The sequence below is a fragment of the Schistocerca serialis genome, chromosome 9 (assembly GCF_023864345.2).
Source record: "Schistocerca serialis cubense isolate TAMUIC-IGC-003099 chromosome 9, iqSchSeri2.2, whole genome shotgun sequence".
NCBI classification, from domain to species: domain Eukaryota; kingdom Metazoa; phylum Arthropoda; class Insecta; order Orthoptera; family Acrididae; genus Schistocerca; species Schistocerca serialis.
This window is the reverse complement of record NC_064646.1, coordinates 389,414,851-389,428,850: the sequence shown is the minus strand read 5'-3', so window position 1 is coordinate 389,428,850 and position 14,000 is coordinate 389,414,851. Positions and strand designations below refer to the sequence as shown.

Sequence of the window (14,000 nt, the reverse complement as noted above, 5' to 3'; positions counted from 1 at the left end):
CTTCCAATGTGCGTTCACCGCGATGTCGCCAAACATGGATGCGACCATCATGACGCTGGAAACAGAATCTGGATTCATCCGAAAAAAATGACGTTTTGCCATTCGTGCACCCAGGTTCGTCGTAGAGTACATCATCACAGGCGCTCCTGTCTATGATGCAGCGTCAAGGGTAACCGCAGCCATCGTCTCCGAGCTGATAGTCCATGCTGCTGCAAACGTCGTCGAACTGTTCGTGTAGATGGTTGTTGTCTTGCAAACGTCCCAATCTGTTGACTCAGGGATCGAGACGTGGCACCACGATCCGTTACAGCCATGCGGATAAGATGCCTGTGATCTCGACTGCCAGTGATACGTGGCCGTTGGGATCCAGCACGGCGTTCCGTATTACCCTCCTGAACCCACCGATTCCATACTCTAACAGTCATCGGATCTTGACCAACGCGAGCAGCAGTGTCGCGATACGATAAACCGCAATCGCAATAGGTTACAATCCGACCTTTATCAAAGTCGGAAACGTGATGGTACGCATTTCTCCTCCTTACAAGAGGCATCACAACAACGTTTCACCAGGAAACGCCGGTCAACTGCTGTTTGTGTATGAGAAATCGGTTGGAAACTTTCCTCGTGTCAGCACGTTGTAGGTGTAGCCACCGCCGCCAACCTTGTGTGAATGCTCTGAAAAGCTAATCATTTTCATACCACAGCATCTTCTTCTCGTCGGTTAAATTTCGCGTCTGTAGCACGTCATCTTCGTGGTGTAGCAATTTTGATGGCCAGTAGTGTATATTCACCCCAAGTTTCTGTCTTGATTAATGTAGAAGATATGTGAAATCCTACCTAAGTACTTCACTAAGGAACGACTTTCAATTCCATTTTCCCCTGATAAACTAAAGTAACTAATGTATTTAAAAATTTGACAAGTACGTCGATTCCTAGAGTTTTTACAATGGATTTTTTCGGCGAGATTGATTTGTAGGTGTAAATGTGCCACTAAACGGAGAATGTAAATCGTAAACCGACGAGTTAGCAAAGCAGCAGCGTAGTAAGAGTCTGCAGGACTTGAAGGCGTTTGCTGTTTGTAGCACATCGGGAGGAAGTTCTGTCTCCGCTTTCGCAAACGCTCAGCGTTATTACGTGACTCGGCGCCTGAGAGAGTTTCACGGCACTTACCGTAAGTCACGAGAGCAGAGATGTGGCAGACGATGCGAGAAGGCAATCCAGCTACCTCCCAAAAGCTCCATTGGCGAGCAGTAGACGGATCTCAACAACCGCCTGTAGCGTGTTCCATTATCTGCCGAGGACGTTGCAGAAACGGCAGGTCACGCAGAATGTGCGGTGTGTTGTTTAGTAGCACGTCATTATTATCTCTTCGTGATGATGTGATTATGTTTGGTTTGTGGGGCGCTCAACTACGCGATCATCGGCGCCCTTATAAAAAAACCGGCCGCGAATCGAACCCGGGACTCCGTGATCCACAGGCAGAAACGCTAGGCACTAGACCAAGAGCTGCGGACATTTTTTTCTTCGTGTAAGAGTTATACACATGGGACTTCCGTAAGGATCTGATATCTCAGAAAGAATAAAAATAGTTGAAGTGGCTCTGAGCACTATGGGACTTCACTGCTGAGGTCATCAGTCCCCCAGAACTACTTAAACCTAACTAACCTAAGGACATCACACATATCCATGCCCGAGGCAGGATTCGAACCTGCGACCGTAACGGTCGTGCGGTTCCAGACAGTAGTACCGCCCGGCCACTCCGACCGGTTCAGAAAGAATAAGACAAATCAAACTGAGGGCATTTTGGAATAAATTTACAACTGGTATTCGAAGGGTTAATCTCTTCTTTTTATACTTCACAGCAATAAGGATTCAGCTCTGTAGACCATGACAGAATTCTGTCGGGAAACTCTTCGTTAAATCTGGTAATCGACTCAGCTGTGCTATCAATTCGATTAATGCACACCGCACAATTCACAAGTCTCTCCCCCCCCCCCCCAAAAAAAAAAAATGATCATGTCATAATAAATAAACGAATAAAATTCCATCATCACAGTCCATCTTGTGCATAAACACTTACATTTTCTGGAACCAGCACTTGTTGCGCTGCAAGGTGTACTTTGACCAACTGTTTCACAAATGTAGAAACTGGTTGTCAACGGGACCATTCAAGTTTTCCGGCAGAATTAGCGGTGTTAAAAGCAGCTGAGATCGCTGAATCTAAACCAGGTTCCAAGGTCTGTAGTAATCCCTGAGAGATTCTATACAGAATTCACAGCTGCGATTTAACCGCAATATTTCGTAGAATCCTCGAACAAAATACTGTGTCACAGTGTTCGGAAAAAAGCTCTAGTTACACCCGTCTACAAGAAAGGTAGCGGAGGTGACCCACAAAATTACCGTCGAGTACCACTGTAGAACCCTAGAACATATTCTGATCTCAAACATTATGAGGTATCTCGAACAAAATGACCTACACCATGCCAATCAGCAGGGTTCTCGAAAACACAGGTCACACGAAACGCAGCTCGTGCTTTTCTTACATAACGCCGTGGAAGAAATGAATCAACGCAGTCAGGTGGATGCAATGTTTACATCCGTAAAGCATTTGACTGTGCCACTCCTACGCTTGCTATCGAAAGTAGAGTTATATGGTGGGTGAAATAAAATTTGTAACTGGACTGGCGGTTTCAATGTAGGTAGGAGAGTCATAGAGGGATGTAATCGTATTAGTGAGTTCAGGCGTACCCCAGGGAAGATTTCTGGAACCTGAGCTGTTCATGTTGTACATTAATGATTCGGCATACAATATTAATAGTAAACTAAGACTTTCTGGAAATGATGCTGTTACTATAATGAAGAGCTACCTGAAAAAAACTGCAAAATACTCTGTCAGATCTTGCTAAGATTTCGGTACGGTGCGATGATCGGAACTTGCTTTAAATTTGCAGAAATGTAAAACAATGCACTTGAAAAAACTAGAAAACTTAGTATTTATTGTACGACTACAATATCTATCATAAATAATATAGTCACTCACCTCTTACAAATACCTAAATTTTGTCACAAGTTTCAGGAATGTGAATGACAATGAGCACCGGCTGTCGTAGGTAAGGTTGGTGACAAGACATGAACACACTGCCAGAATCTCGAAAAAATACAGTCGGCCTACAAAGGAAACTGGTTACAGAACGCTCGGGCGTCTCCTTGTAGAATATTGTTCAGTTGTCTGGAATCTATAACGAACAGAACTAACACACAATATGGAACGTATTCAAAGAAGGGCAACACGAGTATCATCGGTTTGTTTCACTCACAGGAGAGCGTCACTAAAATGCTGAGAAACCTGAGGAGGCGAAAACTATACCTAATAAGGGGCAGTCGAATGAAAACCAGAAAGATGGAAAAAGTAATTAGGCCATTATGAGACAAGACTGTTAATTCCTTCATCGAAAAATGTTTACCGTAGCCTATGGAACGATGACAACCCAAGGGTGCACATTTTCATCCCGAGCAAATAGACGGCTGCGAATGTCTTTCTTCAGGATTCCAAATTTATGGAAATCGCATGGGGAGAGACTGAGATAACAAGGAGGTTGTGTAAGGGCTTCCCAGCGAAACTTCTGCAGCGTGCTCGAACTTCCCAGCGAAACTCCTACTTCGTACTAGAAACAACCTTGGCAAAACATGGAAGTTTAGAAAACTTTCAAGAAACGTCAAATTAATATTCAACACAATAGCATCTCTGGCAAAGATATATGCTGATTAGTGAATTTCTTCGTTATTTTGAACTAATACGAGAATGTGAAGTTACACAGTATTTAGTTACGAAAAATATTTCTGTTCTCTTCCTACTGTTATCAAACAAGTCGCTACATGAAAACAAATGTTAATGAAAATATAAACATTCAAATTACACTGTCAAGAGAAAAGTAAGCGACATTTTCATATCGATTGTGATGTTGCTACTGGCGAAAGGGACTTCTATGTAAAAATTTACTGCAGAATTTAGTGGCAACATCGCAAGTACAATGCTGAATGAGGCAGCGATATAAAGCTACACTGAGGCACTCTTAATTTTGCGTTAAATACTGTTGTAACAACAATAACATTATTTTATTAAATTAAATAGATGGCTGTATGAAGTGAAGCAACGTGTGGTATCTCACGCGGAAGCAACAAAAAATGTTTGTGTCATACGCCTAAGGCTGAGAAACAGTGCGTTATACACAATCTGTAACGTTTACAGCACCTTCCAAAGTGTCATTGATAATCTCATATAATCTCATATCTGTTCGGATGAAAGAAAACACTGAGATGAAGAACCATGACAGCCGCGATATTCTGCAGGCTCCATATAATTTCAGATTCTGATTCACGCTGCACCTCCATGATTCCAGGGAATGATGTCAGTCGTAACAGTCCGACGTCTGCAGTCAAGCAGTTGCGGGAGAGACACTCGAAGTATGCCGTAAATGCTAAGATCTGCACGAACTGTGCGTAAGAGTTCGAGAGACAATGGGCCCAATAGTGGCGCTGCCTCATCGCTTCCTGCACCGGTACAGCGGTTACCCCGTGCACCTGGGAGCCGTACTATCGCATCGCTGAAGGCCGAGTCGGCACTCGTGCGTTATCGTTTTCTAGAAATCATCAGCAGGCGTGACGATCTACTTGTTCGACACTTAGCCGCAGAGAGGAGAGCCAATTCTAAATTCGCCATGTCCAATGCGTGTACTGTAATAAGCCTCATAATAAGCAACAGTTATATCGTCCTGACAAACAGGTATATTTCAATCTAAAGTTAGACCACATTAGCCACCATCATCAAGATGTATGAGGGTCGGAATCTCACGGTTTTGCCTAGTCATTTTGGAACAAATCGTAAGCTTACTATCATGTGGGATTTGTGATGGATTCAGGACTTCCTAGAACGGAGAACTCGACTCGTTCTTCCTAAAGCGATGAACCGAAAGGCTTAAAGGTGTGGAGGGGAGTTAGCGGATAAAGTTTTGTTAAGGAACCCGTGTTCGGAAATCAGATCACTTTCATATCTCCCGCTTCACGGTATGTACACAAACTCAGAAGACAGGGTCGCCGTCACGGTCCAGTCTGTGACTGCCCCCCTCCCCCCCCCCTCCAAACCCTGTCTTCCTCTACAGTTTTTGCCCTCTACAGCTCCCTCTAGTACTATGGAAGTGATTCCCAGATGCCTTAACAGATGTCCTATCATCCTGTCCCATCTCAGTGTTTTCCATATATTCCTTTCCTCTCCAATTCTGCGTAGAACCTCCGCATACCTTACCTTATCAGTCCACCTAATTTTAAACATTCGTCTGTAGCACCACACTTCAAATGCTTCGATTCTCTTCTGTTTCGGTTTTCCCACAGTCCACGTCTCACTACCCTACAATGTACTCCAGACGTACATTCTGAGAAATTTCTTTCTCAAATTAAGGCCGATATTAGTAGACTTCTCTTGGCCAGGAATGCCCTTTTTGCCATTGCTAGTCTGCTTTTGATGTGCTTGCTCCGTCCGTCACTCGTTATTTTACAGCCTAGGTAGCAGAATTCCTTAACGTCATCTACTTCGTGACCATCGATCCTGATATTAAGTTTCTCGCTGTTCTCATTTCTACTACATCTTATTACCTTCGTCTTTCTTCGATTTACTCTTAATCCATAATGTGTACTCATTACACTGTTCATTCCGTTCAGGAGATCAAATAATTATTCTCCACTTTCATTCAGGACAGCAGTGTCATCAGGGAATCGTATCATTGATACCTTTCACCTTGAATTTTAATTCCACTCTTGATCCTTTCTTTTATTTCCATCGTAGCTTCCTCGATGTACAGATTGAACAGTAGGGGCGAAAGGCTATATCCTTGCCTTACGCCCTTTCTACAACGAGCACTTCGTCCTTGATCGTCCACTCTTATTCATTCACGACGTAATCATATAAGCTGTCAACAGATGCCCGTACGACCGTGTCCTGCACGGAAGATGGCATTCTGGTCAACGAGCAACCACGCCAACGACGACGTCAGGGCACCTGTCAAACTGGATATTGTTTGCCGGGTACTCTCACATCCACACTGGCTGTCTATGGTCACAGACGGTGCAGTATGGCACAGAGAAGATGGTTACCAGGCTCTCTGCGGTGGAGGGCCATTGGAAACAGGACATTCACAAATTGATATGGACCGATGGCTTTAACACGCATTTTTGTGTTGTTTTTCGGATGTGGCGACAGTTTATAGAGAGCAAAACTGTATCCCGAAAACCAGGGCGTGGTCGACCACGTGCAAAATTAGAAAGAGAGAATCGTTATTTGGTTGTACGGGCACGACGGTACCGTAACTAGCATCTGACCTCGCAGCATGCACTGGACGTGTTGTAGCGAGGCAAACGGTGTACAGAAAGCTTCGGGAGAGTGGTCTTCATTGTCGGAGGCCTTCTGTATGTGTACTTCTGACGTGTCTTCACAGAAAGGAATTTGTAGAGTGGAGACGTCAACGTGCCACCTGGGCCGTCGAACAGTGGGCCAATGTTCTTTTCACAGTTGAGTCCCTATTCGGTCTGGACAGTGATTTTCGACGGATTCGCATCTGGAGGGACCGTGGAACACGATTTAGAGATCCAACCATTGTGGAAAGAGACTGATATCGAGGATGATCCCTAATGGTGTGGGCAGCCATTATGTTGACCACTCGAACACCTCTTCGTGAATCTGTACGACTAAATTTGCAAGGTTTAACTGCTGTCAGGTATCATGACGAAATCTTGGAACCTCGTGAGCTGGAAGACAATGCTCGACCTCATAAACAACACGTGGTTGACGTTTTCTTTTAAACGTAACATTTCTCTGTATGTATGTATGTATAAACGTCTGAAGATGAACAGAACATGTTCGAAACGCGTTGTATTATTTTAGATTAAACATAAAATAAAAAAGCGACTGGTAGCAGAAATTAGAAATAAATAATTATTCCACACGCATGGTGTGACCCGCTCGCTCTCCCGATTTTAACTCCATAGTGCATGTCTGGGATGCACCAGCGACACAGGTAGCATCACGTCAGCACCCACCAACCACTCTCAAAGACTTGCGAGCAGCGCTGCTGGAAGAACGGACGTTATTGCCCCAATATGAGATTGATGGCATCATTCACAGCGTGCCCCATCGTTTGTCAAGGCCTGTATTGCTGCCAGAGGCGGTCAAGACACCATACTGAGCGCATTAACCTGTTATCGGAAAGTTTGTGTAAATCGGTTAAGTTGGAGAACACGAAGAACATCTTTATCTACCGTTATGCATGCTGCAAACGTTTACGTTCTGTATTCTCTATATTGTTTCTACTATTCTATCATCTGATTATGGTGTTTTGTGGTAAAATAAACACAACCTTGCAATATTTCGGTTTGTCGCTTCAATTTTGGACACCACGATAAATACAAATTCTTCAAAAAAATTCAAATTTCAAATGTGTGTGAAAACTTATGGGACCTAACTGCTAAGGTCATCAGTCCCTAAGCTTACACACTACTTAACCTAAATTATCATAGGGACAAACACACACACCCATGCCCGAGGGAGGACTCGAACCTCCGCCAGGACCAGCCGCACAGTCCATGACTGCAGCGCCCTAGACCGCTCGGCTAATCCCGCGCGGCAGAAATTCTTCCAATCCACATGTGGCATACGGCAAACTTGTGCTTAACAGTATTGGTTAGAAACAGTCTTGGTTGCAATTTTAGTTCTTTATTTTTTAACTAAGCGTTTCGCCTTATATAGGCATCTTCAGGTTTTCTTAATTTGGTATTTCTTAGAAGGATCCTTTAGTGCCTCGTGATGGCTGGGTGTTGTGTGCTGTCCTTAGTTTAGTTAGGTTTACGTAGTTCTAAGTTCTAGGGGACTGATCACCATAGATGTTAAGTCTCATAGTGCTCAGAGCCATTTGAACCATTTTTTTGATCCTTTAGTCAGTATAGCCAGAGGGCATCGTCGAATATATCAGGCCAACATCGCATTCGTTAAACTCGGTAAAAACTTTTCTACAATGAAATTTTCACTCTACAGCGGAGCGTGCGCTGATATCAAACTTCCTGGCAGATTAAAACTGTGTGCCGGACCGAGATTCGAACTCGGGACGTTTGCCTTTCGCGGGCAAGTGCTCTACCAACTGAGCTACCCAAGCACGACTCACGCCCCGTCCTCAAAAACTTTTCTAAGATCTTGCTGTCACTCGCGTCCATCTAGAAAAGTTTTTTAGTTTAACAAATATGATGTTGGCCTGATATATTCGACGATGGCCTTTGGCTACACTGACTGAAGGATCCTTCTAAGAAATACCAAATTAAGATAACCTGAAGATGCCTAAATAAAGCGAAACGCGTAGTTGAAAAATAAAAACTAAAATTGCAAGCAAGACTGTTTTTAACCAATACGAGGATAAATTACACTTTTGGAAAAGCGGTGCGTCACGATCTCCGTACAGATACCGTTCGGCAATGTTGACGCGTGTGGTGCGAGCGGAGAGCGCGTACCTCGTGTAGAGTGTGCGGAGGGCGCTGGGGGCAGCAGCTCCGCGCGCCGCCTTGTTGCGCTCGACGGCGGTCCGCACGAGCGCCACGTCCATGTGCTCGTCCTCCACGTCCTCCGGGGGCCGGCGCTGGCCGGAGGCCTGCTGCTCCGGGGGCGGCACCGTCGTCAGCGCCCAGCCGCCCCCGCCGGCCCCGCGGCCGTGGCCGGCGGAGGCCTCCGGCAGCAGCGAGTTGGTGCTGCCCGTGGCGGCCCGGTGCGCGACCGCCGCCGCCTTGGACGGCAGCTTCTTGCCGAAGCTGAGGAAGGGCAGCAGGTGGTCCTCCGGGACGTCGCTCAGCGGCCGGAAGTGGTTGTATAGCGAGTCGGACATGGTGAGCGCCGACGCCGCGGGCAGCATCGGGTGGAAAGGCGGCGAAGACGCAGGCGACAGCACCGTGTCCGAGGGCCGCCGCCTCTTGTGGGCCGCCTCCGCCGCCTTCGTCGTCTCCTCATCGCTGTCGGCAACCTTGAACGGACGCCTCTTTCGCGAGCCGGCCGCCCGCTGCTCGCCCTGCGCCGCTCCTTCTACACTCGGCGCTGTGGACGAGGCGGCTTCCGTCGACTTCTGCGGCGCCACTACTGTCGTCGACTCTTGCGTCGGTGCGGCAGTCGAGGATCGCACGCCTCTCACGGACTCCGTATCCTTACTTTCAGCACCGGAAATAGCTTGCACCGGCCTCCTCTTCCGCACAAGTTTCCGTTCGTCAGAAACCCTCCCGCCACCGGGTCCGTCCCTTTTGGCTCCTCTCCTCTCCTCCGAGGAATCGTCACCGTCACTGTCAGTATCGTCGTCGTCATCGTCGTCGGAGTGTGACGCCTCCTTGGACGGTCGCCTCTTCCGCTGCTTCGTCGCCTCGTCCTCTTCGCTGCTGTCCCTGGAGCTGTTGGCCGACGACGCCCTGCGGTCCAGTACTGTGTAGGGCGGCCGCCGCCCGCGGAGAACGTACCGTGGTGACGTCGACACCTCCTTATTCTCGCCGCCGCTATCTTTTTCCTCCTTACCAGGCGGCTTCGTAGTATCCTCCTCCGGTGGTGGCAACTGTAACATTTAATAGTCAAATACAATATTTCATGTCCAACGCAATGCTGTGTCCGAAAGCAGAAAGGCGACACAGTCATACACAGAGGGCGCCACACGGCGAGGCCAAGTTCCAGAGAGGCGCTACATACACTACTGGCCATTAAAATTGCTACACCAAGAAGAAATGCAGATGATAAACGGATATTCATTGGACAAATATTTTATACTAGAACTGACATGTGATTACATTTTCACGCAACTTGGGTGCATAGATCCTGAGAAATCAGTACACAGAACAACCACCTCTGGCCGTAATAACGGCCTTGATATGCCTGGGCATTGAGTCAAACAGAGCTTGGATAGCGTGTTCAGGTACAGCTACCCATGCAGCTTCAACACGATACCACAGTTCATCAAGAGTAATGACTGGCGTATTGTGACGAGCCAGTTGCTCGGCCACAATTGACCAGACGTTTTCAGTTGGTGAGAGATCTGGAGAATGTGCTGGCCAGGGCAGCAGTCGAACATTTTCTGTATCCCGAAAGGCCCGTACAGGACCTGCAACATGCGGTAGTGCATTATCCTGCTGAAATGTAGGGTTTCGCAGGGATCGAATGAAGGGTAGAGCCATGGGTCGTAACACATCTGAAATGTAACGTCCACTGTTCAAAGTGCCGTCAATTCGAACAAGAGGTGATCGAGGCGCTTACAATGTGCGTTCACCGCGATGTCGCCAAACACGGATGCGACCATCGTGATGCTGTAAACAGAACCTGGATTCATCCGAAAAAATGACGTTTTGCCATTCGTGCACCCAGGTTCGTCGTTGAGTACACCATCGCAGGCGATCCTGTCTGTGATGCAGCGTCAAGGCTAACCGCAGCCATGGTCTCCGAGCTGATAGTTCATGCTGCTGCAAACGTCGTCGAAATGTTCGTGCAGATGGTTGTTGTCTTGCAAACGTCCCCATCTGTTGTCTCAGGGATCGAAACGTGGATGCACGATCCGTTACAGCCATGCGGATAAGATGGCTGTCATCTCGACTGCTACTGATACGAGGGTGTTGGGATCCAGCACGGCGTTCCGTATTACCGTCTGGAACCCACAGATTCCATATTCTGCTAACAGTCATTGGATCTCGACCAACGCGAGCAGCAATTTCGCGATACGATAAACAGAAATCGCGATAGGCTACAATCCGACCTTTATCAAAGTCGGAAACGTGATAGTACGCATTTCTCCTCATTCCACGAGGCGTCACAACAACGTTTCACCAGGCAACGCCGGTCAACTGCTGTTTGCGTATCAGAAATCGACTGGAAACTTTGCTCATGTCAGCACGTTGTAGGTGTGGCCACCGTCGCTCTGAAAAGCTAATCATTTGCACATCACAGCATCCTCTTCCAGTCGGTTAAATTTCGCGTCTGTAGCCCGTCATCTTCGTGGTGTAGCAATTTTAATGGCCAGTAGTGTATTATCCTCAGATACGGTAGGGGACGCATACTACCCGATCTATGTTGTAGTTCCGCCTTACGTCGTCCAAATAGTTTCCACGTGGAAACGCGGATATTACCGCAGCCACGGACAGGCCCAGACAGCGTGTATGAACGGTTTATTCGACATCGTGCCTCAAGACCACCTAAGGATTCATCTAGACTTCGCCCTGAAGACCCTAAATGGACAATATACATGTAACACACTCAAGCGCCAAAGAAACTGGTATAGGCATGCGTATTCAAATACAGATATGTAAACAAGTAAAATACGGCGCTGCGGTCAGCAAAGCCTATATACAGGACAACAAGTGTCTGGTGCAGTTGTTAGATCAGTTAATACTGCTACAGTGGCAGGTTACGAAGATTTAAGTAAGTTTGAAGGTGGGGTTATAGTCGGCGCACGACCAATGGGACACAGCATCTCCGAGGTAGGGATGTGTGGATTTTCCCTTACGATCATTTCACGAGTGCTCCGTGAATATCAGGAATTTGACAAAACATCGAATCTCTCGACATCTCTGAGGCGGGAAAAAGATCCTGCAAGAACGGGACCAACGACGACCGAAGAGAATCATTCAAAGTGACAGAAGTGTAACCCTTCTGCAAATTTCTGCAGATTTCAATGCTGGGCCAACAACCATTCAAAACATCATCGATATGAGCTTTCGGAGCCGAAGGCCCACTCGTGTACCTTTGCACGACACAAAGCTTTGCGCTTCGCCTGGGCCCATCAACACCGACATTGGACTGTTGACGACTCGAAACATGTTGCCTGGTCGGACGAGTCTCGTTTGAAGTTCTATCGAGCGGATGGACTTATACGTATATGGAGGCGTCATGAATCCATGGATCCTGCATGTCAGGAGGGAACTGTTCAAGCTGGTGGAGGCTCTTTAATGGTGTGGGGCGTGTGCAGTTAAGATGATAAGTCTAGATACGACTCTAACAGGTGAACGTACGTAGGCATCTTGGCTGATCACCTGTATCCATTCACGTCGATTGTGCAATCCTATGGAGTTAGGCAATTCCAGCAGGTCAATGCGACACCCCACATGTCCAGAATTACTACAGAGTGGCTCCAGGAACACTCTTCTGAGTTTAAACATTTCCGCTGGCCACCAAACTCCTCAGACATGAATATTATTGAGCATATTTGGGATACGTTGTAAGCTGCTGTTCAGAAGAGATCTCCACCCCCTCGTACTCTTACGGATTTATGGACAGCTCTGCAGAATTCATGGTGTGAATTCCCTCCAGTACCACTTCAGACAGGCAAGTCCATGCTACGTCATGTTGCACCACTTCTGATTGCTCGCGTGGGCCCTACATGATATTAGGCAGGTGTACTAGTTTCTTTGGATCTTCAGCGTATAAATCGTCGGTTACTTGATTCATGACTAAACCAGTGTTCAAAGACTGACCAGTGAAAGTGAACACTGTACAACATCTACATACATACTCCACAAGCATGGCAGAGGGTACCTTGTACGACTACAAGTAATTTCCTTTCGTGTTACACTGCCAAACACAGCGAGGCTAAAATGACTGTCTATATGCCTCCATACGACCCCTAATTTCTTTTATTTGATCTTCGTGGTCCATACGCGAAATGTACGTTGGTGGCAGTAGAATCGTTCTCCGTCAACTAAAAATGCCGGCTCTCTACGTTTTCTGAATACCGTTTCACGAAAAGAAAGTCGTCTTTCCTCCAGGAATTCCCTTTGGTTTCACGAAGCTTCCCTAACACTCGCGTCTTGATCGAACCTACCGGTAACAAACCTTTCAGCTTGCCTGTGCTTCGATGACCTGCGTGTGACCAGACGCAGCTGTTCACCATGCCGCCATCTTTAACCAAATGGTGCTCATAATCTGAAGACGGCCGATTACACGTGCCGAAACCTGTCATTTTTATAAACGAGATATTCTACCGTTTTGACTGTCTTTACTAATTGATTCAAGGATATGACAGGAACGATCATTCGAAGCACATAGTCTAGTAAAAATGGTGCCTAAAATGTATACCTTAAGAGCTACGATCACTTTATCAATAGAAAAGTAGTGATTCGCAGTAGCGAAGATGAACAAGAGCTTAAAACTCTTAAGGTATGAATTTTATTAGTGGCCACGTTTATCAACATCCTAGGTATCACACACTGCAGCCATTCACGTTGGAGGGCCCTAATTCTCCAGTATTTGATGAAAGAAAAAATCAAAAAATTGCGTGACACTCAACAGTGTTAAAAAAGAGTGCTATTACATACTCTGTCTGTGTGGTGTAATGGACAAAAACTGAGTGATCCGATCAACGATGAACTTGACCATGTGTCATGGGAGTTCCACCCCGAACAAATGCAACGAACAATAACGAGCAAAATGAGATCAGCGAAACAAAAATGGACAGAGGTAAAGGATTCACATGTGGGAGATTGTGAGTGCGAATCTCGTTACGTGCATTAATTCTTTTTCATTTCTAAATATCTATCGAAATGACTTTGATCATAATTTTTATTCAATTAATCGATTTAAACACAAAATTTTAATTCCATTGCTTTGTCGCATCATTTTAACCATAATATCATCTTCTTCATTTGGTCTCATTTTTCTTCCTATCATTCTCTTTTCATCTGAAATCTTTGGAAAGTGTTTTTAATTAATTTTATGTATTCATTTCTATTTATTTTATTTTGTTTTATCATCCTATCTTTTCGTCCATGTTACTGCACTCCTTTTTATCTATTCCTAATTTTTCTTGAATTTCATTTTAGTTCCACGTTATTTTTTTCACAGTGTAACAGGAATTTAGGTTACGTTTCGAACGTTTGTATGACGATTACCGTGCAAAAAAATTTGCATATCTTGTAACGAAAAATACATTTTTCACACCTTACACAGTCAATAT

The 14,000-nt window shown here is 45.9% G+C and overlaps 1 protein-coding gene across 1 annotated transcript in view; it reads right to left on the bottom strand.

The window, feature by feature from the left end:
- Positions 1–14,000, bottom strand: part of LOC126419636 (mucin-5AC-like) — a 79,101-nt gene that overhangs the window by 57,069 nt on the left and 8,032 nt on the right. The window contains exon 2 of the mRNA XM_050086825.1: positions 8,548–9,623. Within this exon, the coding sequence (XP_049942782.1) occupies positions 8,548–9,623 (1,076 nt within the window). The remainder of the gene's footprint in view (positions 1–8,547; positions 9,624–14,000) is intronic.